General features: G+C 48.2%; 1 protein-coding gene across 9 annotated transcripts in view; it reads left to right on the top strand.

The window, feature by feature from the left end:
• The window catches only part of BCOR (BCL6 corepressor), an 82190-nt gene that overhangs the window by 43749 nt on the left and 10482 nt on the right, over positions 1–27959 (top strand). For 4 of the 9 annotated variants that reach the window (XM_012569506.5, XM_030282726.4, XM_072935067.1 and 1 more), the window contains 9 exons: positions 749–827; positions 1732–4560; positions 5257–5310; positions 5775–5958; positions 14008–14289; positions 14689–15042; positions 20750–21078; positions 21402–21659; positions 27487–27653. In XM_012569506.5, coding sequence (XP_012424960.5) covers positions 749–827; positions 1732–4560; positions 5257–5310; positions 5775–5958; positions 14008–14289; positions 14689–15042; positions 20750–21078; positions 21402–21659; positions 27487–27653 — 4536 coding nt within the window. The remainder of the gene's footprint in view (positions 1–748; positions 828–1731; positions 4561–5256; positions 5311–5774; positions 5959–14007; positions 14290–14688; positions 15043–20749; positions 21079–21401; positions 21660–27486; positions 27654–27959) is intronic. The other 5 variants (XM_030282736.4, XM_030282740.4, XM_030282731.4 and 2 more) reach the window with 5 other exon arrangements.

The raw sequence follows: 27959 nt of genomic DNA, 5'->3' as shown, positions 1-27959 counted from the left end.
ACAGCCAAGCATCTCACTTTGCTTTCTCACCCTCCATCCCCACTTTCCTCCCAGTTGTTCAGGGATAATAACTGTATGTGCTGCTTGCAGGGAAGGTGAATCTTTAAAAAACAAATGGATAAAAATCACATTTCTGCTTTATGGTGATGATGTGCCTTTAAGCACTTCGATTTGAAAGGAGTTCTTTTGGGTAATGCTGAAACTTTCCTTCTGCTGCATGTCAATGATTTTTATCCTTGGGATTTGAAATTTGGCACTAAGGTATATTCTTTATTGGTGATTTCTGTGATAACAAGTCCCAGAGCTGCAACACTGGTATGGCACAGATGTGCAGCTCCCTCTTAAGCATGGAAGAGCTGATGTTCATATGATATTAGCGTGTGTGTTTTAATTTTATCCTCAGCAGTGTTTATGGATGATATATGAGCAAAGTATGTTTAAAACGGGTTTTTCTCCCCCTGGAAAAAGGAAAGGGCAAGGAGCAAAAGAGAAGACCTTGACAAAAACTGCTTGCTTTGGAAGAGGCTGCTCTGAGATGTACTTGGTGTGTTATTGTTGTCAAAACCCTTTATGCTTATTTTAAAATGGTCCTTGTTTTTCAAAGTAGTCAGCATGTATGGGTACAGAGGATAAATATGTTATCTCATGGGACTTCTCTAGGGGAATCAAAATATGGAGGTGATACGATATTGCACTGATCTGAGATGCACAGGATGCTTTCAGATAGTAAGCTTCTGTTTTTCAATAGGAAAATCCCCGTTAATGATGGTGATGCACCGAAAAGCAGACTGGAGTTGAGGGAGGAAAATCACCTGAATCACAGTGTGGTAAGAAGTTACAAGCTTCATGCTGCAGATGAATCTGTGCCTGTCCTCCCCACCACGACTCCTACCCCTGGCTGTTATTACGCGGTCCATTTGGAGAAATGATTAAAACACTTTCCTGTGGCAGCCCTAGTGGGCTTAGGCACATTCAGGTTGTTTCTATGAAACAGTGAAGTTGGGGCTTTGTTTATTTATCTTGTTAGTCTCTTGATGCTTTGTGATATGTGTTGTTGTATGGCTTCAGACTCTTATTTTGCTGTTATGAATAATGCCATGTGGAATACCAGCATGTGTGACAAAAATAGTTAATGTAAACATTAAGAACATCAATGTTCCAGCAAAGTTGATGAGGTTTTCCTTTCTTTGAGTCTACACGGGGAGCAGCAGGTGGGAAAGGAATTTGACAGCAGACCTTCTTCATGCTGCATCCTCAGATGCCTTGCCCCATGAATCATGTGGCAGTGTGAGCCCCAGAGCAGAGCTGCAGTGGAGGGAGAGGTCCTGGAGGATGAGGAGGAGAGGCACTCCATCCTTCTCTTTCTAGTCTCCATGCCACAGCCCACATCCTCTTGCTCTGGGAGGGCTGGGACTGAAGAGCCAGTGGTTGCACAGGAGCAGTACCTCTGAGCATTGTCTCTGGGCCACTGTTGGCTGCTTGAGTCCTCACACCTTTGCTCCTGGCTGTTTGAATTTTGGATTTGGAGAGATTGGTGTTGATGTTTGTGGTGTTAGACATACTGCTCTGTAGGTTTCTCCCATTTTCCAGTGTAATCAGCCTCTGTATTTTTTCACAACTAACAGCATGTTTGCATTGTTACTGGTTCTTGTCCAAAATGCTGATCTGTCTAGCTTGAATGGTAGTTGTGTTAGTGAGGTGTGAAAGTAACATGCTTCTTGTTCTGTAAAGGTGGATGCAACTACAGCACATCGCATCGACAGTCTTGCAGCTCTGAGTATGGACAGGTCTGGGCTCATGCGAGAAGGACTCAGAGTCCCCAGCAGCATTGTCTATTCCAGCTTGTGTGGACTTGGCTCGGAAAAATCGCGGGATGCTACGGGTTCGATAGCCAGCCTGGGATTTACTCCTGAAAGAAATCCAGAGATGCAGTTTAAGTCTAATCCCCCCGAAGCGGTGGAAAGCGCAGCGGTCTCTGGAAAAGCCCCGAACGGCTTCAGCGCCATATACAAAACACCACCCGGAATACAAAAAAACTCTGTCCCGACAGGGGAGACACTGGGTTTGGACCGAGCTGCGGGTGACAGGCAGAGTCCCCTCGGTGTCAATGGTGCTAGTTACCTAAGGCTCCCCTGGGTAAACCCCTACATGGAGGGTGCAACGCCCACCATATACCCTTTCCTTGACTCACCAAATAAGTATTCGTTGAACATGTACAAGGCATTGCTACCTCACCAGTCCACCTACAGCTTACCACAGCACCTGGCTTACTCGCCCGTATGTACGAACGGTGAACGTTTTTTATACCTGCCTCCCTCCCACTACGTTGCCCCTCACATCCCTTCGTCGCTGGCGTCGCCCATGAGGCTCTCGACCGCTTCAGCTTCACCAGCAATCCCGCCTTTGGTGCACTGTCCAGATAAGAGCTTGTCGTGGAAGATGGGTGTGAGCCCAGGCACCCCTGTCGACACGCACGCCTACCCCCACATCCAGAGCAGCAAGCAGCCCCGGGTCCCCACCGCCAAGCCAGCCCCTGCCAACTTGCCAGCAGATCCCGCACTGCTGCTGCCGCACTCGCCCCGGCCATCTCCCCGCCTCCCCCTGCCTCCCCAGGTCGGGGATGCCTATGCTGATTTCCACAAGCATTTCCCCAGGATCACCACCTCTCCCTCCTCTGCTGTTACGCTCCCAAAGCCCTATGTGAACATAGGCAGTGAATTTCCACCTGCTCGCCTCTCCAATGGGAAGCTTCCCAAAGGCAGCGATGCTGGGGAGGCACCGCTGCCATCTGCCCCCCATGCACGGAAAGCTGGCCCAGACCGGAAGGACAGCAGGTCTCCCCCACTCCTGGAAAAGCAAACCCCGACCAAAGACGTGACTGACAAACCACTGGACTTGTCGGCGAAAGTGGTTGATGCGGAAACCACTGCCAAGTCTGACCACGGTAAGAAAATTATGCCAACGGTGCTGGTGCATGGAAGGGCAGGAGGGGGGACACACTTGCCAGGCAGTGACATGGTTCAGAAAGAAACCATTTCTCCCGGGAACAGCTGCCCCATCTACAGGCCCGAAATTATCAGCACGGCGCCATCCTCCTGGATCGTTCCGGGTCCTAGCCCCAGTGAGGAGGCTGGGAAGAGTGTCCAACTAAAAAACAAGGCACTGGACTGGGTTATGCCCCAGCCGCGGAGTTCCTCCTGCCCCAGGATGGGTGGCACGGAAGCGGTGGTTGGCAGCGTTTCGGGGACAGTGTCAGCGGGGGGGCGGCCAGCGTCAGCCTCACCAGCTCCCAATGCCAACGTGGATTGCGCCAAGACGGCCCGGAGCTCTGCAGAGAGCACCCCCTCAGTTATACAGCACGTCGGGCAGCCCGTCGCCACCCCTGCGAAACACAGCAGTAAGGTGGCCAAGTCCTGTGGTCAGGAAGCCAACTTCAAGGCGACCGAGACTGCCCTGGCCTCCAGCCCCATCTTCCTGCCGCCCAATGAGGCGTTTCGCTCCCCACATCTGCCCTACCCGAGGAGCTACCTCCCATATCCAGTGCCGGAGGGGATTGCCATCAGCCCTCTCACCCTCCATGGGAAAGGACATGTCTACCCTCACCCTGTCTTGCTGCCCAATGGCAGCCTCTACCCCACCCACCTGGCTCCCAAACCTGGCCTCCCTTACAGCCTGCCAGCCGGGAGGGGGGAGTTCATGACCTACCAGGATGCGCTGGGAGTGGGGATGGTGCACCCCATGCTGTTGCAGCATTCAGCTATGGAGATGAATAAAGAGGAGAAGACGGAACGGAGGTCACGGTCTCACGAGAGGGTCCGCTATGAGGACCCGGCTCTGCGGGGCCGGTTGCCAGAGCTCCTGGAGAGTGGTGGGAAGATGCATTTTGAAATGCCCAGTGACAAGAGCGTGAAATTGCACCAGAACTCTGGCCATAGTAAAAACTCTGCAAAAAGCGACAAACACCTCTTCCCGGATCTTCTGCGAGACGAGCAAGAAGCTAAGAGCGAAGCAAACGTAACGAAAGCCAGCTTTGCTACAGAAAGCAGTAATCAGACTAATGACCCTACAAAGCACAAGGTAGAGCAGGCGTCTCAGCACAGAGATTTTATTGTAATGAGAGAGGAGTTTGGAAGAAATAACGATGTTCACGAAACCTATAATTTCAAGCAAGCCCAGAGTTCATCAGTGTTCGGCTTAAGGAAAGAAGATTTATCTGTGAGCCAGCCTAAGGAGAGAGTGGCGGTCCAGCCTTCTCCTGTTTTCTTGGAAAGCGCGCACGAGAGCGATGCTCCAGCTCTGGCTTTTGGCAAGGTGCAGGAGGACGCCAAGCCATTCTGCATGGGGACCGCGCCGCCGAGCCTCGATGCCAGCCAGACCTATACCAAAGACGGAGCCGACGACGCGGAGTCTGCTGATGGCAAAATCCTGAAACCCAAGCCGTCTAAATTGGCCAAGAGGATCGCAAACTCTGCCGGTTATGTAGGTGACCGATTCAAGTGTGTGACGACTGAGCTCTACGCCGACTCCAGCCAGCTCAGCCGGGAGCAGCGGGCGTTGCAGGTGAGTCCGCGCGGTCCAGCAACCGCCGCGCTTTTTGTCGTTATTTCTCTGTTGCAAGTCACAGTTGAGTTTTTAAAGTTGAGAGAAGCAAACACAGGTGGGGAGACCAGGAAATTTTTTTTGTTGGGGCGTACTCGCCATAAATGGTTTTAAATAGCAAAGTAAGTTTATTAATGAGAGTGAGGCGATGTAAAGAATAGTATGTGTGGCTTATAGGTATGTATGGGCTAGCCAGCTTTAAAGGGCTTTTACTAAGATCTGGTACAAATGTTAATGCACGTTAATGCGATGTTTGTGCAGTTTCGAGGGGAGTTGGACAGGCATGCATGTTACCTTGGCGCTGGCTGTAATTTCTGAGCTGGCCTGTAGTGCCAGCTAGCACAGCGTACCCAGAAGTTTTGATTAGTATGCTAAACGTGCCATTGGATGGTGAGGAGTTGCAGTCATGCATTAGTGGGTCTCAGGCAACGTTGGTTCCAAGTGAGCGCCTAGGGAAGAGTAGGAGTGGTATTGAGGTTGATGCTAAGGGATGATAGACAGATATTGTGTAGGAATATTCTTAGGGTGTTTTACTTTTAATGAAGGGATGAGTTAAGCCAAATTGTTTTGCATTGTTAAGAAAAGAATTGGTTTATGCTTATAAAAATGGATGAAATTATCTAAATGATCCATTGAGTGCCCATTTTAATTACATAGATGGAAGGATTACAAGAGGACAGTATTTTATGTCTACCTGCTGCTTACTGTGAGGTCAGTTCTTCAAATTTTTATTACTAGACTCTTACATAAACCTTTGAGTTAAATTTCATTTCCAAATACACAAAGGGAAGTTTGTGGGCCATGGTCGTCTTTTATTCATTGTACGGTTTTGTGTTGTTGTTTTTTTCTTTTCTTTTTAATTTTATTTTATTTCTTTTTTTGTTTTTGTCTCTTTTTACCTCCAAAATGGAATGTTTTTGTTCTATATATAATATACATTTATATATAATCTTTTATATATATCTACTTATATATGAAAGAATTGTGTGGCTATTTGCTTATAAGATGCTATAACACTGTTTTACAAGTCAGATGTGTTAAAATCCTACCCATAGCTGTTTATCTGAAACCTTGGTTTTGAGTCAATTTTTCTTTGGAAATGTTTTCATATAAGGTAAGGTAAATTAAGTAGTTTTTATTGCAAGACTTTTTTTTTATATCAATTCTCTTTCTAGCGTGCAATGATGCGCTTCTCAGAGTTGGAGATGAAAGAGAGAGAAGGCCAAACAGCTACCAAAGACTCAGAGGTCTGCAGATTCAGCCAGGCAGATTGGGAAAACTTGAAAGGAAACAGTGAAAAGAAGCCAAAGTCTGTTGCTCTGGAAGATGCCATTGCTGACCAAAATGACAATGACAGATGTAAGCGAATTTAGATGGCTTTCTGAAGCGTGTATGTGTCTCTTTGCCATGGCAGCTTGCAGCAAAGCAAGCAAACCTTCGTGTTCTCGCTGTGTTGCTGGTGAAAGTCACTGACCTCATCCTCTGCAGGTGCTGAGTTGCTATGGCTGGTACCCTCTGTGCTTGTTTTGGGGCTTGCAAGTTTCTGGTTGCCATTGCACCTGCTTTTCAGGAGATAGTTAATGTCCTGTCGCTGAGTTACTGCCTTAGACAGAGCCTCCTTTTAACTGATGGGCTACTACGTCAGCCAGTGAATGCAAAGGTCCAAGGTTATATTTTAAATACAGAAAGGTTATGGGGGAAGACAGGAAAGCAAGAAGGAGTTCAGCTTCCTGAAGTTGCAGTAGCACAGAGATATGCCAATATTGCAGTCTTCAAAGCAAGGATGGAGGACAGAAGAGTGAAGGGAAGTGGGGATGGATGTGATCTGCCAGGCTTATCCATAAAAGCTGGCAGTAACAACTCCAAATGATAAGAAGCTACTTTTCCTGGTGACTTCTGTTGCAGTGGCTGGGAGGTTTGTAAGTCACACGTTCTTGCAGGCAGTCTGTGAAATTCCGTGTAGGGCTGTATGTTCCCTCTAGGCTGTTACAGGGTGTCAGAGGACTATGGAAAATGCAACATCCTAAAAGTAAGATAAACTTAAAAATAAATAAATGGTATTATTTTTTACCATATGCATTTCTTTTTTGTTTGCACTCTTGGTAAGCATATGGCTTCTATCAGTTTCCACTTTTTGTGTTTTGTTGTTGTTTTACCTAGGTATTTGAGGAATGGATCAGTTCCTTCTGTTGCTACTTTTGTTTTGAAAAACTCAGAAAAAAAGATCTGTGCTGAAAGCATTGTGAAACAATGCCTGCACTCTGTGTGTGTGTGCATCTGTGTAACTCAGTGCTTAAGTGTGCTCTTTGGTAGGTGGAGAGTCATGACTAGGGCTAGTAGAAAATTTCATTCAGGCAATTTAATAACTTTGAATTATTGTTCTGGTCTTTGGTTAATGCTTTTGGCAGAGAGCATGCTGGTCGATTGTGCTTGCTCAGTTACTCACCTAAATTCAAGTTAGTGTGGCATTGCTATCACTGAAATGACAGCCTCAATGAAAATTGGCACGGCAGAATAGCGAGGGAAAGTTTTAATTGTGGAAGTGACGAGGGTAGCAGGGTGGGGAGAGGCAGGCTGAGCCTCTGGAATCTGGGCAGCCTTTTCCTTCTCCAGGTTATATCGAGGTAGCTGCTGGGAGGGAGGCACAGCTGCCTTTGCAGTCCCTGTGCTAGAGCTGAGAGCTGGGCAGGCTGCTGCCCTGGCTGTCCCCTTTGCAGCCTTCCTTGCTCCTCAGAGGGCTTGGGATGCCCTGGTGGTGTTCTCTGTTAAATTCCACCCTGGGTGTGCAGGAGAGCTGGAAGGGCAGTCCTGCTGGCTGGTTCTGGCTGCAAAGAGGGTTCAGCAGAGGGGGGATGATGGGCTGTGGGGACGGGGGCAGAGGGATTAACAGAGGGAGGGGAGGCAGGCTTGCTCAGGGACATGGGACTGCTTGTGGAGGGGCAGCAGGGCTGTGGAGAGGATGGCTGTTAGAGCATAATTGTATGCTGAAACCCCTCCCCCCATCCTTGCAAAAGGCTGATGATATGGTTTGTCTGTAAATTCACCATTTAGTGAGATCTCTGGCACTTGAATCTGCTGGCTAAAATTTGTTTGAGACTGTTAAATAACTGTTGGAAGCAGGGAAAGTATGTTCAGTCTTATGTTAGTTCATTCCTTTTCCTCTGCTAATTAGCTCTGACTTAACAGGCTATTTCAGACTTTGGCCAAACCTCTAAACTCCTAAAAGCACGGATCTGTTCTGCTGAGGGAGCTCCTTTTTTTGTACACCCGCCTGGGCAGCAGCAAATACTTACCAGTACAGATTCAGGTCTCAGTAAAAGTTTTTTATCGTGGTGGTTCACCTCCTGCCCCTCGGGATAGCAGCTGATAAATCAGGAAGCCGAGTTTCACACCTCTTGAATGCCTCTACTGTGGTGGCTCGGGCTCTCTGTTGGGGCTTGAGCCACCAGCAGCCTTAATACATCTCTCACTGAGCGACTGGCATAGGGGTGATGAGCTCTGCCTTCTCTTCCCCTTTGCTGAGAGCCAGGCCTGCTTATCTTCTGCCTTCCCTTTGCCTCCAACTTCTGACCACCTTCAACTTCTGTTTGGCTTTAAAGCTCCTGAACAAGAATGAGCTGATGGTTTGCAGCTTCTTGTGTTTCCTTGCTGCCTTGTGTGAGTGATCTTGCTGCTTGAAAAGTTGTTTCCCTGTGTTTCGTGTTTGTCTGTGCCTTTACCTGTGTAAAGGAGGGATTTAGGAGTGAAACCAGCGGGCTGTTCTGCCTGCACTGCCAGCGCTTCACCTGCCTGCTGTCAGCAGGGAAGAAGGAAACTGCATCCAAAGCTGCGATGGTGGCACGGAGCCAGCTCCCAGGGCTGCCCTGTGCCGCCGCGGCCGTGCTTGGCACCGAGCGCCAGCGCCAGCGCGATCGGGGCCCTGGCGGTGCCCGCCCCCTTGGCTCCTCATAACCTACCAGTGCAACAAAGGGCTAAAGAACACAGGCAGGTGATGCTTACGGAGACATTTGATGGGATGGAAACTGCTTTTTTTTAGCTGTTTTTCCTAGCTGCATTGCACATGTATAGACTTTTTTGGAAGCACACGAAGGCACAATATCCGGTTCCTTAAACTTTTCCTCTGACTTGGCAGTGTGTGATTTTCTATACTGGGAGTCTCCTTAAGTTTGAGCATCAAGCCTCCTGGAGAAGGGTAAAAGAGATGGGCTTTTGTTTTTTTTAGCTTTTTGTTTTACCCCCCTTTTTTTTTTTAAGGCAGGTAGCCATGTTAGCTAATTAATGAGCAATTAAAGCCAATCATTAAATTAGAAGTGCTTCAGTTCTCTCCCATCTCATCTAGGCTTTGCTGGGCATCTGAGACCGGGCATCTGAGAGCAGCCGCAAAGCTGCTTTGTTGCCAAGGTGACTTGTAAATGTTGCTGAGGCAATGCTGCTCCAGTGCATTTTCATAGCACAAACATGATAAATTATGGGATGCATATGTCATGAGTCATAGGATTGTTCAGAGATCAAGTGATTTAAGCTATTGGCATGGACACACACATCAATACGGGCATGTGATGATCGCATGTCGGTTCATAACAAAGCTCTTCCAGAGGTTCTGAAAATCATACCCGAGTATGAAAGATTTAATGAATTCTCCAAACTGTGAATTTCTTGACTAGGGAGCATAACTTCACCTCTTTATTTAATTTTTTTAGCATGGGAGACCCTGCCTGTTTAAGCCTTAGCTGGGAAAAATTACCCAAATTTATTAGAAGCCTGATCTTAATGTGTGAGGTCATAAGGAAGAAGTTAAAGCAGTTGGTATGTGTGAAGGTAAACGGTGCAATGTGCCAAAACACATTGCACAATTGATCTTAGCATTGTAGTGAAGTGCCAGTGTCCCTTTGCATGTTGATGCCCTGCTATTCTTTTTTCTTGCTGGGCTGTGTGTACACTGGAACAAATGAAAGATGGAGGCAGCAAACATGTCCTTTGCCCTGGTCAGTTATTACCTTCCTGCCACAGGACATAGTGGAAGGAAAAAAAAAAAGGCTGTGCACTGAGAGTGGTGGTTGCTTGTTTGTGCAGTGTGGTAGGCTTGGGCAGAATGAAACAAATGCGGAAAGCTCCCAAGCAGAGGTACTTGAATGGAAAAGTGAAATCAGCTGGGTTCCCTCTGCCCCATGGGATACTCAGAGATGAATTCTGAGGATGTCTTAGGGAATTTCTTACTGTTGTTGTGATCTCCCTGCTGAATACTGGGTTTTAGCATTTGGATAGTCATTACTGTTCTTGAATGAATAAATGGTGCCTTGCACGTCAGTGAGCGCAATGAGAGGTTGCTCCAGGGAAGAGGAAATGCTGTTTTTAGCTGCCATGTTTTTTTGAACAAAAGAATCTGCAGCTTAAACACTAAGATGTGTTTCCTTGTTTGCATCGAATGGGAGCGTCTGGTCTTGTTGACAGCAGTTGACAGCAACAGGAAGATGGAAGAATGAAAGAAAGTTTCTTGGGTAGCGTGTTTGTGCGTGTCTGTAACTGCTCCTTGTGAGACTGTAACCCGTGCACTAAGAAGATACTGCTTCAGACAGAAACAGCTGTGAAGAAGCATCTTCTTAATTCTTCCTTGTTTCTAGATTGGTAGGACAGTGAGAAATGGTTTGAATTGTTGGTGCTGGTTGTCACAGCTGGTGTGAGACTAGCAAATGCTGAAGGCTTGAGGAAGGAACACATTTAAGAGTTTAATCTCCTTACTCATAGAGGTGTGTTGCTATAAGAACTCAGAATTTATCCTGTGTTTCTGGCTACCTCACCACTGTTAGAATAATGATGATATGAGAACTCCCAAGTATTTTGTTGTTGTTTTCTTCCTCAGGCAGAGAAAAGGATGTTGTAGATACATGGCACGGGAGGGGGGTGGTGGGAACAAAAGCAGATAAATTCTCCTCATCCTTGTTGGGCACGCACATTATGCTTATGTTGCTGTACTTCTTGTTGACATTTGTATCTTAATTTGGGGAGACATTGCGTCTGATCCCTGTTGCTTGCAAAACAGTTTGAGGACAGAGTGGAATCCGGTGGTAAAATATTAATAGAGCCTGCTCTCCGTGAGGCAGCCGCCGCTGTGCCAGGGGAAAAAACCTCTGGGCTTGCGACATGTCCGTGCAGGCTGCGAGGAGAGCCTGAGAGCCCGCGGGCTGTGCCGTGTCCCCAGCAGGCAGGCAGTGACCTTTGTTCTTTGGCACTGAAATCCGGCTGCGGGAGCGCCGGGCAAGGGCATGTCCCGCAGGACAGGGCAAGGACAGGTCCCGCAGCACAGGCAAGGACAGGTCCCGCAGCACAGGGCAAGGACAGGTCCCGCAGGACAGTCCCGCAGCACAGGGCAAGGACACATCCCACAGCACAGGGCATGTCCCGCAGCGCAGGGCAAGGACAGGTCCCGCAGCACAGGGCAAGGACACGTCCTGCAGCACAGGGCAAGGGCACGTCCCACGGCTCCCTGGCCGCGCTCCCTGGCCGCGCTCCGGTCTCGGTGCGGGGTGGTTACACAACCGGGATTAGTGTGCGGAGATGCCGCTTCCCTAATGGTCTTAGCTGCAGCGAGCGGGACGGATTTCACAGCCGCGTGTGCGGCGGGCGGTCCTTGAGAGGGATTTCTGGATTTCTGGCTCGGCAGCTGCGGAGATGTAGCTCTGCTCCCCTGAGGGTCCCTCTGGGATGTCACCGGGCAGCGGAGGCCAAGGTGTCACGGAGCTGCTGGCGGCGAGGGTTTTCTGGATGAGCCGCAATAGGTGTGTGCTGTTCTTCCCAGCATGTGGAGCCCCGGAGGAAGGCTGACAGTGACAAGCTGTTAGCGAGGTCTCTCCCCGCTCTATTTTTCAGCACAGTCTGAATGAGCGGCGCTCGACATCCCCGTGCCAAGTCCTCTTGCAGATAGAGAAGGAATTAATCTGCAGCAGGTTGCTTTCGGTGGTGGCAGGCTGGAATTAGCTTGCTGTTTCCTGCAAGCCGTAAAGATTAAGACCATCACCCCCCCCCATCTCCCTCCTACAGCCTGCTACTTCCTTTGACCCTGTGAGAGCTTCTCTGGGAATTGGTCAGGATGTGCCTGCCTTTTCTCAGGCCAGACAGTGTTAGGAGCAGGAAAGCTATCCCAGGAACCGTGGCATGTAGCTGTTGGTGCTGCTGGAGATGAGAAGGCTCTAAGGCAGCAGGGGTGTGGCTGAGAGTGCCCTTACCTGATCTCTTCAGGGAAACTGACCACAGAAGGATAATGTTTCCTTATGAAAGGAAGAAAATAGCAGATTGCATTAAAAATGTAAAATGAAATCTGATAGACGCATTTATTTCTATTGTGGTACTTAAAACGTGGCTGGGCCAGCTGCTTTTGTGCTGTGTGAAACAGGACTGCTGGGGCTTTTGGTGTGGTTATAGGGCACAGCTGTGGGGCGGCGTCCCCATGCCACATGTGCGAGCACAGGGTGCTGCCAGACTCATTCTGATCTGGGGAGACTCTGCAATTCAGGGGCACGGTCACAGTGAGCTGAGATACCTGTTCTCTGGAACATCTCAGCGCTGTTGGCTGGAAGAAGTGTGACAAAGTGCATTTTAAAGTCTTGGAAGGAGCATGTGTTGGCCAGACGGCCTTGTGGAGAGGAGCATCGCTGAACAGCGGAACAGCCCGAGCCTCCCGCTTGCCTGCAGAAAATCAGCTTTTGTTTTGATTTTTCTTGGCCGATATCTTGTGCTGTTTTACAAGCAGCCCTGCAGGCAGCTTCCCAAGCAGTGTAAAAATTATGCTAGGGTGTCTTCTGGTGCCGACAAACATTGCCAGAGCCCTTGGTGCTACTTGGAGCCATTTCCAGATTAGGGTGAAGAGAAAATTCATCAGGGAAGTTTCCCCTCGCCACCCCCCAGCCTTCTATTACTTATAACAGGTATTTCGAGGATGGTTGTGAAACCAGGAGGGGTTGGCAGAGCTGTAGGAAGGTGCTGTGGAGATAAATGGGATGGAGTTGGGCTGCCTCCAGATGCTGCCAGTGGTGGGTCCTGGCGGGTACAGGAGGGGAGAAGGGGTTGCAGGGGAGCAGTGTCAGCCCTGATAAGGGAGAAGAGAGAGAAGTTGAAAGCCAGGCTGGACAGAGCAACCTGTAAAAAACTGAGTAAAAGGGAGAGAGGATCCACAGGAGGGAAGGACAACAGAGTGTCAGGAGTCCAGGTATGAAACTAGCAAATGTGTTTATAGGGAGGGAAATGGAAGAAGGAGGAAGGGCGAGAAGGAGGAAGATGAAAAGGGATGGTGAGCCATGGGGAAGTGGGATAGAATTCACAGTTTGCCAAACAGTGGTAGAGGTGTGGAGTATTGGTTGGCCAGGAGGGCTAAAACACATGGGAACTGCAACTTGTTTGTGGGAATTGTAAATAGGAGCTGATTATCTGTGTTGAAGTCTGTATTGCATCTCTGCCTAACCTTGCCTTTGCTAGTTTGGTTAAACCCAAGAAAATAACGTTATGCAAGATGGTGATTAAGTGTAATTTTGAATCAAGCATCCATTTAAAATTGCATAGGCTGTGTCTGAATTTGGGCAAACAGTATTGGAGGGAAGCTGAAGTTAGTGCGGGCGAGGCAGTATGGGTGTTTTTGTGGCTAATTTGTCAGACTAGTTTGTAGTAAGCTTTTCAGGGCTCACCCTCTTGCTATTACTGGAAATACTCCTTGAAAAAAGTGAGGTCTGTTTTAAAAGGAGGTGACAGAGATCGTGTGAGGTACAGTGACTGGTTGGTTGCTTGAAGTGAGGAAGCCTTTTTATAACCTTGGATTCAAGTAGTGCTTTTTTGCAAAATATCACAGCTATTCTTAGTGGCATTTCTGTGTCCGTGTGTGCGTGTTCTGTATCCCATTTATATCTTCAGAAGAAGGGATGAATGCTTTTAAGTCAGACTCTGCAATTTGATGGGAGAAGTTAGTGAAAGATTAGGAATTAAGGGAGGACTAATACTTGGTTGTCATCAGAAGGTATTTTTGAACTGGATTGTAACTTGCCACAGTTTAGGGGGGTGAGGTTGCTTTCTGAAAAGGGTTTGTGCTTTCAGTACCTAAAGATGTTTCTTTATTCAAAAAAGCATATTGTGATGTTTCTATGGATACAAGTATAGTGAATATTGTGCTTCTTAAATTAATGTAAAAACAACACAAAGTAGTGTGCATTTGGGAGTTTTGTGCTTAACTGTTGAGAAAACTGCTGCCTTAGGCTGGGCAGAGGAGACTTGTTCCCAAGTACAATTTTGTGTTTATTTGCATGCCTCATGAGCTGTAATTCATGATGGAGATGACATTGAAGAGATCAGAGAGCAAAGCCTTCTCACAATGAATTGTGTCATATTTATTAGGTCTTGTGGTGTTTGTTTGTGTTTCATTTTTAGGTAACTTTACTAGTACAGAAAACAACCGAGGTCACTTTCTTGAAACTCCAGAGGAAAAAGATCTCTCAAATGAGAAATGTTATTTAGAGAGACATTCTGTATATGAAAAGGCAGAAGACCAGCCAACAGAAGATTTTGGCCAACATTCATGTCCACGTCTGGACAGGAAACGTAAACACTCTGGTGAGAGAGTACAAAATGATGGCAGCCAAAATGAAAGCTTTGTGGATGAACTGCAGGACGAAGTTATATCAAAAGCAAAAAAGAAGAAGAACTCCAAAGGTAAGACAGCATTTTGCTTTGGTCTCTCTCAAGGAATGTCTTGTGAAAGGAACGTCCCTTTGGCTTAATGTGTTTCCATTTTTGAACTTGCTAGTTACTAATGTGAGCACTGTCATTTCACTTTAAATTATATATATGTATATATATGTATGTATATATATGTGTATATATATATGTATATATAAAAAAAACTTGGTATGTAAGGATAAAGCACTAGTCATTGGCCACTGTAGCCACAGCAGTGCAAGTTACTGTAGTGCATGTAACCCGTAATGAGCGAAGCTTTAAAATGCATAGTGTGGTGGTAAAGCTGAGACTATATGCCCCGAAAGTGAAAATGTAGCTTTTGTTTTAAGTTGAGGGGGCTTTTTGATTAATTTTTAGTTATTTTTCCATTAGATGACTGGCCTGAGAGGGAAATGACAAACAATTCCTCTAACCACTTAGAAGAGCCCAATTGTAATGAGGTGACCAACCTGAAGGTGTGCATTGAATTAACAGGGCTCCATCCCAAAAAGCAGCGTCACCTGCAGCATCTTAGGGAACTATGGGAGCAGCAGGTGTCACCAGAGAGATCCCCGTCCGGCAAGTTGGGCCGGCAAAGCAGGAAAGATTTAGCTGAGGCTGTTCAGCCAGAGGCCACTGCAAAGGTCAAAGACTTCACAGAAGAAAGGCACACCAAGAAAAGGTCAGAGGCCAAAAGCAATAGAAGTTGGTCTGAAGAGTCCCTCAAAACAAGTGACAATGAACAAGGTATGCAGAGACTACTAGGGAAACCAGCTGGCTTTAGCATGTACAGTGACGCATGCTGCCACCAATGTTAAGGAATTGTTGAGAGTTTTTTTTCTTCTTTCTTTTTTTTTTTTAACTATATCTATTTCTGTAGATGTCCATTTTTATAAGGACTGACACCTCCTCCTTAAGAATTGCACTGTCAGACAAGAAAACGTGTTTGTGTATGTGTGTGTACCTATGTGTTTGTGTGTGTGTGTGCACGCGTGTGTGTTTTGGCTCTAAATATTTTCATAGATGATGTGAAGATGAAGGTTATCTCTAGAGGAGAGATGGGGAGGGCATAAAATGCGGGCATGCTTTTTGGGTGAGAGGGGGAGCAAATGGGCTGCTGGTTGGTGTAAGGGTGTTTAACCACACGTAGGGCTTGAGGGGCTGTGAGCTTCTAAAACAGCATCAGCACCGCTACAGCAGCTCTTGATCTTGGGAACCCAACGCCTCCAGCACCCTCAGCACTGCTGGCTTCCCCTGCCTTTCCCAGGCCATATGCTCCAGAGCAAAGCTCATCCTCCTCCTGACAAAGATGCTTTGCTGGTTCATCCTGAGCATGTCCCTTGCACCCCACTTCCTGGCCCCTTGGAAGAGGTCTTCCAGCAGCTCTGTGCTAAGGGGTTGCTTCCTAAAAGTGTATCAGCTTTCCTTGACTTGTTTTTGGCTTCTTCTTTACCTCTCACTCAACTTCTTCCTTTCCCCATCCTCCCTCCCATTTCTGTCCATACCCTATCCTGGGGGAAAGCCTGTGGATACAGTCTGCCAGATTTTCATTGGGATGGGCAGGTCACTCTCCTGTCCTCACTGTCCTCTGCCCCTGGGCACATTTTCTGCTCTGATGCTTTTCTCCTTCGCTGCAACACTGTGCTGCTGTAGCTTGGCTGGAGAACTGATGGGGAATGGAATCACACAGTGCACAGGGCACATCCCCTTTTCTCTTCTTTCTCTTTTCCTGCTCTTACCTCTTCAAGCGCTCTGCTTGTTTTTGAGGAAAGACTGTTTCTGGGAGTGGGAGCTGTGTGAAATGGCATTTGGGCTCCTTCCTCCTCCACAAAACTGGGATCTTCATCGACTGGAAGACATTCACATTCCAGCTGGCCTAACCTATAGGTTAGCTGAGATCCCCTTGAAAGAGAGAAGCATGAGGAGAGTGGATCCTCTTGTCTCATGCCATGGAAAAGACCGTGTCCAGATCATCCTGTGCCAATGAAGATTTTCCTTGGTAGTGTCTCTGAAACAGTCACTGGCAGAAGTATTAGCTTTCCTTCGGTCCTAAAGCTTCTCATCTGTCCTTCTCCTTGGTAGGATTATCTGAGGGCAGAAACCCCCAAACTTTCATGCTTACTGATGGGGAAGGATCTATCCAAAAGGATTTGTGCAGTAGGAGAGCAAAACTTGGTTTAACAAACCAAGGACAAAAAAGGGCTTTGACTCTTACTTCCTTGCTTTATGTGCTGCCTTGGTGAGCATGGTATCAGCTCAAACACCTCTGCCCCTCACCTTGCTACTTTCAGAGAGAGATACCTTGTAGAGATCAAATGAGAGTCACTAACAAGAAGCTGTATTGTATAAGGATGCTCTCACTTTCCCCTGGAATCCCTCCTATGGCAGTGATGAACTTATGGCCTTGGGAAAGAAAAAGAGGAGTGTCCCAATTTATGCACCATTCCCAAAGGCATTCAGATTCAGTTGCCCTGAAAATGTTTTTCATATGGCTATGAAAAAACTCTTGGGTTTGGAAGCTGCTATAAAACCATAAACTTGGCTAAATTGTGCCTTGCTGTTCATTGTACAAAGACAGTGGATATCATTCAGATAATTTTGCTGGTGCTTCTCCAGCCCTGTTGAAGTGTAAACTTCTGAATCTCCTCATTCTTAGTTGACTGGGATGAGGACATTTTCCCCCATTGTGTGACAGAGCATCCTCTGCATGACAGTCTCATGGGGACAGAGACTTGCAGCTTGTCTGTCTTGCTCAGGACTGGTCCTCAAACTTTTCTTAAACAAGCAAAGACTGTCAATATGAGAATATACACTATCACTTGCAGCTTTTTTTTCAGTTTGGGGCTGGGAGCAGCTGTTCTCTGTGCTCAGTACTGCCTGCAGTTGTGGTAGTCTCTGCTGCTGGGCAGCTGCTTGTATCCCAAGGAGCAGGCTATAACAGGACAGGAGGGTTGCCTCTGTACTTCCTCAGTCTAACATTAGCAGGATGATTTGCCACTCCTGCCTGCAAATCTCTGGCAATGTGGAGGTTTCTGACTTCTGGACTTGTTACTCCAGCTGTGATTTATGCAGAGCAGTGTGGGCAGCAGGTCGGGGGAGGTGATTTTGTCTCTGCTCTGCTGCTGTCAGACCCTGCCTGCAGTGCTGTGTCCAGTTGTTGGGCCCCCAGCATGGGAAACATGGACCTGCTGGAGCAAGTCCGGAGGAGGCTGCAAAGATAATCAGTGGGTTGGATCAGCTCTGCTGTGAAGACAGGCTGAGGAGGTTGGGGTTGTTCAGGCCAGGGAAGAGAAGGCTCTGGCGGGACATTATAGCACCTTCCAATACCTAAAAGAGGGCTCTAAGAGAGGTGGCAAGGGACTTTTGACAAGGACATAAAGTGATAGGACAAGTGGTAACAGATTTAAGAGGGTGTAGTCTTAGATTAGGTTATTAGGAAGGAATTCTTGACTGTGAGAGTGGTGAGGCACTGAAATAGGCTTCACAGAGAAATTGTGGCTGCCACATCCTATGGAAGTGTTCAGGGCCAGGTTGGATGGGGCTCTCAGCAACTTGGTCTAGTGAAATGTGTCCCTGCCAATGGCATGGGGTTGGAGCTGGACGATCTTTAAGGGATGATCTCCCTTCCAACCCTAAACCATTCTATGGTTCTGTGATCCTGTTGCAAAGCTGGGTCTCTGGGGTGCAGCAGGTCCATGAGCGTGGGGATACTGCTGCTTTAGGGCATCGCACTGCTTGCCCAGCCCCATGAAGAAGCCAGGGGCTGTGCTGGAGTCCCAACTGAGCAATACCACTGCACTGCCGGCCGTGCAACGCCAGCTCTCCTGATGCTGCCCCGGGGAGGAAAGCTGGAACAGCAGGAGAAAGCTGGAACAGCGCGGAAACAAAAGCCCTGAGGAGAGGATTTCACCCACCGGGAAGCATGTGCCAGCCCCTGGGAGCTGCCTGGGGCTGCAGGCAGTGTGGCAGCCGTGGGCTTGGCAGGCAGCAGGAGGCAGCTGCTGGCGGGGAGCTGAACAAGTGAGCATTCAGGTGCCCGCAGCTGCTTTTCCTTGCGGACCTCGCAGCAGCCGCTCCTGCGGGAAAGGAGACAGGTCCTGCTCTGAGTCAGACTTGCCACAACCCACATCAGTCAGAGGCCTGAGTTCTTTTGGGTTTTTGGTTTGGGTTTTCTTTTTTTTTTTTTTTTTTTTTTTTCCCATGAATATTTAGGTATATTCCTGCTCACTCTTATTATATTTCTCTCTTCACGTGGTCAGGAAGATGGGGTGGGATTTCCAGAATCAATCGCTTGCTGCTTTTCTGCCCCTCTTGTCTTGCATTTCCCAGGCTGATGCTTGGCTTTTTCTGTGTAGTGCTGGCATATTGCAATGTTATTGATCCTGAAGCTCCTGGGCTCACAGCATAGCTACTCTCCATCTCTCAGCTCCAGTGCACATTCAGCCTGGTGCCTGCTGTCACCACTGTGGAGGGTCAGAGTGAAGCACAGAGTTGATGTGGAGTTTGCACACAGGAGTATGCATTTTTTGTGGTGATTAAACTTCTGCTTTCAATGCCTTGGCATCGCTGCATGGGAAAGCCTGCAGTTCTTTGAGATAAGCTTCCTGTGGTTTTTTTTTTTCCTCCATCCTTTCAGTATTTCTGTCCTTCTCCAGACCTGTGAGTTTTTAATTCTATTGCAGTTTTTCTGCATGCAGCTGTTTGTTCCATTTGCACTCACCAGAGCTCCTTGCTGTTGCTTTCCATCTTTTCCATCTTTTTTTTTCTTTAGTAAGTGATTAAGTAGGTAATGATGGTACTTCTGTATTGGAATTGGGCTTTTCACACGCTACTCAATTAAGTTAGTTGGGAACATGAGAATTAAACATTTTCCTTACTTTGTGCTATCTACAGGGTTGGGAAGACAGCCTTGCCATCCATAGGCTCAGCCTATGACTAGGTGCCATCTTTCAGTATTGCAAAGCCTGAAAAACTTGCATGATTTTTGCTGAACAATCTGCACATCATGTGTCCCATAAATTCCCTGACATCTGCTTGGCAAGCCGTGGTATGTGTCTTTTTCTAGAAAGTGGCTCAAAAGAACTGAGGGATTTCTGTTTTCATCCTTAATCTAGAAAGCCTTCTGTGAGTTGCTTTCACAGATCTATTTAAAGGAAGACTAAAGTGTGAAACTGCCCACCAAGAGGATTCTGGATTTTATTTTCTTTTTTACCAACTGCTTCCAGACCGAATCTCTTTTAAGTAAGGGTGTCTTTCCTCTGAGTGCCTGCTTATTTGCTCCTGCCATCTCTTCTATTCTGAAAGTAGCATCACTTCAGAGACTTCTCAGAGCAAGGGAGCTTCTTTCAAGTTCTCAAAGTTTTTTCCACACCTTCCCTTGGCAGTGTGGTATTGTTTGGCTGAAGTGTCCCTTCCTTTCTAGCAACCTTTAATTTTTCTGCAGAGAAGTTGGTTCTGAGGTCACCTCAATTCTTCTCCCAAGGGAAATTCAGACTATAAAAAGTCAACTTTCCTGTCCTTGTTTTGTTGTAAGCCTGCTTGCACTCCAAAAAAAAAAACCCCAAAACTAACCATGCTTTTTGCATGTGGCCCAGATTGTGGGATCCAGCTTGTTGGAGCTAACCCCCAGAGAAAACCCAGCCCTGCCAGTATCCTGCCACAGGGAGCAGAGTGTACTGGCCTTACTGTCCCAGTGTCCCAGAAAGACTCACTTCTGAATGCAGTTCTTGAGGGAAAAAAACATCTGATTGCTTTTCCTGCAAAATCCCTATGCTTTCTGATAGAGAGCTTGCACAGAGCTTCTGTAGGGATGGCTCCTTGAGTAGTCTTTCTTCTCTTGGCTTGTTTTGGAAGTTAAAATGCTGCCAAGGAGGTGTTCCTTGTCTTAGGGCCATCTTGGGACTAAGCTCAACGTTCCCACCTCTCCCAAAACATCACTTCCATGATGCAAAACCAGCACACCGTGCTATTAAAATCTGATCCGTGCTCCCACCTTTGTTCCTGTCCCATCTTCCCTCGCCATCCCTGTGTCTGCACTTACACCCCACTGAGACAAGCCGGGCTGGGCCCAGGCTGCTGGAGGAGTTGGTTCCCCTTCAGATCAGGCAGTCCTAAGTAAGGAGGCGAGTTTTCCCTGCAGCTGTTCCACTCTGCCCGTGGTTCCTGGGCTGTGGCACTGCCAAGCTGGCCTGGCACGCATCCCCACGGCCCTGGCACTGCCCGGCACCTGCGTGGGGCTTTTCATTCAGGATTTTTATTAGAGCCCGATAACCGCTAGCGTGGTGTCAACGGGAGAGATGCTATTTACAGTTTGGATGTGGAACGCTTAAAATATTAACCATTTGAAAATGTAATTGTAGATCTCTTAAGCAGTGAGGAGCTTGTGTTAAGTGCTAGCAATGCATTTTCCTTTTAGTGCACCGTGCGATGTGTAATGCCTTTCCTTCCCATTTAGGCTTGCCCGTATTCCCGGTGTCTCCGCACATGAAGAGCCTTTCATCCACCAATGCAAACAGCAAAAGGCAGGCTCAGCCAAGCTGTACTCCAGCCTCGAGGTTGGCTGCCAAACAGCAGAAAATTAAAGAAAGCCGGAAGACAGATGGGCTGTACACAGACGAAGAGGAGGATTTCCAACATGCATCTCTGATGCCGAAATACAGCGAGTGTGAGAAGCCATCAGGGAAACGTCAGTGTAAAACAAAACACTTGGCACTGCAGGAGAGGAGAAGGAGGTCATCTCTGACAGGGGATGACACCACAGATATCGAAAATGCTGAAGATAAGGTATCTTTATTTAGACTTAATTGTCCACCAGCCGCTGAGAAGGCAGAGCCAGCTTGCTTAAACCTAACGCACTGTCATGCATGCAGCGTAGCGGGGATTGCGTTCAGATTTGTCTGTGGGTGCTTTGCACATTTTGTGTTTGCTTTTCTTAACCTTAGTTGAAGGCACTGTTTCGGGGTGAAGCATCTCGTGTTTAAAAGCTGTAGCGGGACTTCCTTTAAAAATTAAATATGAGCGGAAAAGCGTGATTCCTTGCTGACAAAATACAGTCCCGTCACTTACTGTGCAAAGATAAAAACCCCTCACCATCATGGGTTTGACAGGTAACGGTGACGAGGAAAGTCAGGAAGCGACCGGAGCCGGCTTCGGACTGCGACTCGTCGCCGGCCAAGGCGCTGGAGCAGAAGCCGTACGAGCGCCTGCCGCAGACGCCCGCGCCGCTGCCGCTGCCGCTGCCCCTCGCCAGCCCCCCGCCCGACACGACCCCCGGCCGGCCCATGCCGCCCGAGGCGCGGCGCCTGATCGTCAACAAGAACGCGGGGGAGACGCTGCTGCAGCGGGCGGCACGCCTGGGATATGAGGTGAGGCTCCCCCGGCGCCCTGCGGGATGGTGTTTTCGTTTCAAAAGTTAAAATCCTCTTCCCGGCATCCCTAGGTGGAAATTGTGCGGACTGCAGCAGCGTTTGGTCGCTGAAAGTTGTAGCCCCCATTCCCCTGCTGCGGTCCCTTTGCTGGTGTGTGGGGTTTGGAGGCAGGTTGCTGTGGGAATGACTCCCCACACTGCAGGGATGCAGGGTGAGCAGCATCCCACGGGAATGAGCAAAGGGTAAAGTTTTATTGGTAACCCTCACTTCCCTTTAGATATAAACCATCTGCAAACAGAATGAATGCCTTTTTTTTCTTTTTTCCTCCCAAGTAATCTTTGTGGTGATCTTTAATAAGCTGTATGTTTTCTGCTTTTGTTGTTTGTGAAGAGGGTGTAGTTTAGGAGCAGGGTTTTATTTTTGTTCTTCTCTCCAAGGAGTATCTGGTATGTGACACAGGATGTAGCGCTTAGAGTGTCCTCTTGCATGATCAGACACATCATAGGAGCACTCTGCATGCTTTATACTCGGCGTCTGGAGCTGCTTGGTGTAGCTGGAACAATGTTGTCTAATGAAAGGGGCCCCCTGTTGCTACAAAAATCAGAAACCGATGAATCCCTTGGCTCGGCCGTTTTGAAGCACGCTTTTATTGGGGAAATATGGGCATGTAGGTATGAGCGTCGTTGCTGCTCAGTTTCAGATCTGCTGCAGAGGTGTTTCATTGCAGAGAGTGCCTGCTGCCCTCGGCATGGCTGCAGGGCTTGCTGTGCTGCTGAGAGGGCTGCTTGGACCTTGGGGCTGGGCTTGAGCCCCACGTGGGAAGGTGGCATCAGCCCGGGTCTGGGTAAGGCCTGCCCAGCCTTGGGGATTTGCTGGAACCTTGAAATGCCCTTTATGTAGCTGGAGAGAGCTTTGTGTGGAGCAAGACCTTGTCCAGCTCTGGAAGGCAGGGTTTATTGGAAAGGTTTTGTTTACCTTAGACAAAGACTTCTTCTAACCCAGGGCACTTCAGCTGTAGCTGGGAGAGGTGGTTGTTACAACACTTTAATGGAATTCTCCATAATTTAAATGGTTTAATTTTCTGTGGGTCCCAAATCAAAATGTGCTGTAGCACGTGCTCCAAGCTATCGGTGTGTCTTTTCTTCCTGCATGGGGCCTGTCAGGGTGAGTATGCTTGAGCACTTGGCTTTCTGTGCCCAGCACCTCTGCTGAGCACAGCTCAATGGGAGCAGCTCCCAAGCGTAGCTGACATCCTCCTCAAGCAGGGCCCCAGGGCTCTGCATTTGCTTTGGCAGCAGGAGCTCTCTGCTATCAAATTGGCTGGCTGCATAAAGCTGGGGATACCCAGGCTTGCCAAGGTGTGGGTAACACTGTGTGCCACCATGCCTTCCCATTATCAGCTGGTTGGGGATTTTCATTTTCTGACTTGAATTCCCTCAAAAGTTCAAGTGAACAACATATTTTTTAAGAGGCTTAAATATTCAGCTCATTTGATTTGATTATTCAGGTGGTGTTGACCATGCAGCAGTTGGTTCTGTTGCTGGTGGAATGCAGGGCAGGGAAAGAGCCCAGTCCATGCACTCAGACTGCTGCCAGAATCTGGTGTTGTCTGTGTTTTTTGAGGCTCAGAGTGGTGGGTGGCTGTGCCACCCTGTCGGAGCTATGTCTGGCCCATGGTGAGCTGTGATACTTTTGTCATCCATGGACGCTCCATAGCTGAGGGATTTTTCTTGATAATAGAAAGTTGAATTGAACTTCCTTTGTCTGCACAAAGAATGAGATTGGTGAAGAAGTAAAAAATTCCTCTATGTAAAAAAAAAAAAAGAAAAATCGGGATGAGTCAAGGTAATATGCTGGTCTGTGACCTGTGGCAAGTACACAGGTCAGTTTTCTGCCATCCCTGTTAGCAGGGCAGCAACCTCTGGTGGGCACGGGGGTTTCCCTGGCTGCTGCCATGGCAGCCCTTTGCCAGCTCAGTGGCAGGGGAGGTTTGCATCATCAGGGCCACAGCTTGCAGAGGGAGCCAGTGCTGATTCAGGACTCGGAGCTGGAAGCGGCTGGCACCGCAGGGCACCACCGAGCCCTGGCAGGAATGCTGTATTGCCCTGAGACCGGATGAGCTCGTGCCTGCCCTTGGCAGCCTGCCTGCCTGTGCAGCAGGGATGCCCTGAGGCTGTGCAGAGATCCCACTCCAAACCCTTCAGCAGGCAGAGGTGCTGGCAGGCTGTGTGTGTGTGTGTCACTCCTGGACCCAAGGGGAGCTGAGTGCTGGAGGCCATGAGCCCCTGCCCTGCTCCCAGTGCCGCCGTGCAGATGTGCCCCAGATGTCCGCAGGAAGCAGGACACGAGCAGGATACTGTTTGGTGTGCAAAGCTGACCCCAGTGTGAAATATCGAAGGAGAAGTGTGGCTTGTGTCTGGTCAGATAAATTGCAGGGCTTGCAGCCAGCAAGGCTACTTAAAGACAGTGCAGCAAATGGTCCTCGGCCCTGGAAATCCCTGATGAAGCTGGTGGGAAGCTTTGCCTTTCCCTTCCAAGGCTTCTGCTTCAGCAGGATGTTACCAGCTCATCCCAATGTATGGCCACTCTCGAATCCATTCTGTTTTTCCCATTTGAAACAAATGACTTGAGATAATGGTAGTCTTAAAACTGTAATTTACTTTTTGTGAAGAGGGAATTACAGGGAGCGTAGAGTCTTTTTGGGAAAAAAATTACAAAAGGCTTGTGTAATGAATTTGATGTGAGAGGAAACACTGGCTGTATTTCTGCCTCACATTGCTTTTTGGTGTGTGTCTGGATTTGCTGGGTTTGGCTGGGGTAGGGTTAATTTTCTTCTCAGTGGCTGGTATGGGGCAGTGTTTTGGATTTGTGCTGAACACAGTGATGATAATATAGGGATGTTTTTGTTACTGCTGAGCAGGGTTTACACAGAACCAAGGCCTTTCCTGCTTTTCCTGCTGCCACGCTGGTGAGGAGAGTGGTGTGCATGGGAGGCTGGGAGGAGACACAGCCAGGACAAGTGACCCAAACTGACCAAAGGGATATTCCAGGATATTCCAGACCGTGTGACATCATGGATCAGAGTATAAAGTTGGGGGAGGAGAAGGGGGATGTTTGGAGTGATGTTTGTCTCCCCAAGTGACCAATAAGTGGGATGGGGCCCTGCTCTCCTGGAGATGGCTGAACACCCATGGGAAGCAGTGAATGAATTCCTTGTTTTGCTTTGCTTGTGTGCATGGCTTTTGCTTTTCCTATTAAACTGTCTTTATCCCAATCCATGAGTTTTCCACCTTTGACCCTTGTGCTGCTCTGATTCTCACCCTGGTCCTGCTGGTGGGGGAGTGAGTTGTCTGCCTGGGGCTTGGCTGCTGGCTGGGGTGAAACCATGACAGCGGACTGGGAAAATTCCGTCAGTTTGTTACTAAATCCTTCCTGGGAAGGCAGTGAAATGAGTGAAGTGTGTGGTGTGTGGTAGGGCATTTCAACACATGTGAAGGCAGGGCTTATCCAGGCATGGGGAGTTCCCAGTGTCACTGCCACAGGAGCAGGAGCTCCAGAGCAGCATCCTGCCCCTGCACAGCTCCTGCAGGGCTCCTGCATCCTGCTCAGGAATGGACACCACTCCAGGGCTTTGGTATGATGCTGGGGGGAAGTGTTAAGGCTCAGCATATAATGCCTGATCCAAGGGCTGTGTCTCGAGGTTGGATGTGAGGGAATAGTGCTTCTTGGAGCCTGGGGGATGCTGAGCTCTTCCCCTGGAGGAGGAGTATATAAGAAGGGCAGCTCCTTGCATATGAGGATGGACCATGCATATGTGCATACTTTGACATTACTGTTTGGAGTTTGGATAAGAAACTGCAAGAAGCAGAGGTGGAGGTGTCTGGTTATATTCTAGTTTGGCTCTTTGGATTAACTGTGGGTGATTTTCAGAATGCTGGTTTAAATAGAGCACCTGAACAGACATTAAATTGCCCTGTGGCACTCTCACAGCCTTCCCCGAACCCTAGCGAGAAATGCTTGTGAAACCAAAAGTGTGTTTGTGGCACCACATGTTCCTGTATTTGGCAGTGGTGGCTAATTTTTTTGTAAATTGAATAAATCATGTTAAAAAAAAAAGTTAATGAGGCATTTAATTAATTAACAATGTAGAGTTTTATGGTCTTTCTGGTTACATTTTGTGGTTAATGACATTCTTCTTATAGCCTCTTAACACAGAATTGCCCGACAAAATTAGCTTTTTTGTCCAGTAGTAGGTATTCCACCCTAGGATGAGTATTTCCTTTCTACAAAAATAGATGAAACATCTTTTATTTTGAGTTGCAAAGTCTATTTTAAATGGTAACTGCATGCGAAAAGTGGTGCTGAATACGGCAGCTGCTTCTGCTACCTTTATCCATCTGCTAATTTGCCTGGCAGGGTGGTCTCTGCTTTGAAGGAAAATTCATAGCTCCAGAGTATAATTTTGCACAGCCCTTTTCTTATGGGCTTGAGCATGTGCAGGGTAAAGAGCATCCGTTCTGGGCTGAGTTTTGGCCCTTGGGCTGATTAGCAGGAGTGTTCAGAGCCCCTGTTTGGTGAGAGGTGGGACTGTGGGGGTCCTGTGTTAAACCAGTGGGTGCATCCCCCGTGGCATTGGAGGGGATGCTCTGGAGCTTGGGACAGGCAGCTCATTAGCTCTCGGCTCTAGGCTGGTTGGTGAGGGCTTGCTAAAAGAGCAGCTTCATGCTGTATCCTGGATACCAGCTCTTGAGTCAGGTGTACCCAGAGCACAGATTATTGCGGGCTTTCTGGTTTATTTTGAAACGGGAGGAATAAATGCACTGCGCCCGACGTCGTTTTATTCTCTTGGTTTGGCAAAACAAGCACTTGCCCCCCTCCGTGCCGTATCTGGCTTTGCAAGGATGTCACTCAAATGCAAAATTAATGGTTTACCACTAATCTGGGAACGTGGGGGCTGTTTTATGCATGGAACATCTCTTAGAAATGTGTTTTGTTTTGCCTTCTTTTGCATCCGGCACAAGTCGAGGAAGACTTGCACCATCCTAAATTTTCGGTTGAGTGATGGAGCAGTCATTGTTCCAAGGCTGCACGGCAGCGCAGAGCTGAGTCTGGCCCAGGCTCTGGAGCGTGGTGTATTTGACTGCAAGATGAATTGTGTTAAATTCACATGGCTTCCTGCGGCGCCGGGCTCGTTATTGGAACCTGGCGCCTGCCTTTACTTCTGCATGCAGAAAACCGGGGTGGGTGAAAATGGGATTTCCCCAGTCTCGATAGAGCCAGGCTGGTTTTTGTTTGCTGATAGCAAGCCATCCTTTGTGTGTCTTAAATGTGTTTTGTTTCGGGTCATGCACTTTTTCTTTTAAAATCAAACTGACGTTGGCTGTGCTGCTGTTGCACTCGCAGAATTTTCTGTTAAAAAATGCAGATGTAAGAGTAACAACCTTCCCACTAGCTTTACATGTAGAAGTTCTCAGAAGTGGAACACTGAGTTTTGTCTGTGAAATTTTTATGTTCTCCCTCTGTGACAGTTCTGATGTTGGGGGTTACAGGGTGTCCTGCAAGGCATGGAGCTCTCAGTGTCACTTGCCCAAATTAGTCTGCTCAGGGAAGTCTCTGCTGTGTCTCCTGAGCAGACTGGACTGTCAACAGCTTCCCCTTTTATTCTCCTTTTGACTGACCCATCTCATAAAGGGCAACTTAACATTTCATAGGGATTTTGTGTTTAACCTCTTCCCCCCACCTTTTTCCTTCAAGCAGAGAGATTTGCACCTTGACACGACAATAAATAACTTGATGCTCTCTGTTTTTTCCTTCCCGCTTCCAGGAAGTGGTTCTGTACTGTCTGGAAAACAAGGCATGTGATGTGAACCATCGAGACAACGCGGGTTACTGCGCCCTGCACGAAGCCTGTGCCCGGGGCTGGCTGAGCATCGTGCGGCATCTCCTGGAGTACGGCGCGGATGTCAACTGCAGCGCCCAGGATGGAACCAGGTGAGCAGCACCCCCTGGTTGGTCTCTGCCTCTCCATTATCCTCCCCTGGTGCCACCCTGGAATGCTCGAAGCAGTCAGGGCTGCCTTGCTGCTGGTCCTTGGGCAGGGGCATGCAGGGCTTCGTGCCCTCCTCTGCTCTCTGGTTAATGAAGAACTGGGGACACGCTGCTGTTGGGACTCGCTTCTGTTGGGGCTCGAGTTCAGCGTAATTTCTTTTTTTTTTTTCTTCTGGGAATTTTAATAAGTCTGTGCTTTGGTTGGTTTTTGTTAGTCAGTGGAATTGCCAGCTGCAGGGCAGGAAGGAG

Source organism: Taeniopygia guttata, chromosome 1, assembly GCF_048771995.1.
Source record: "Taeniopygia guttata chromosome 1, bTaeGut7.mat, whole genome shotgun sequence".
NCBI lineage: Eukaryota > Metazoa > Chordata > Aves > Passeriformes > Estrildidae > Taeniopygia > Taeniopygia guttata.
This window is presented reverse-complemented; position numbering and strand designations above follow the sequence as displayed.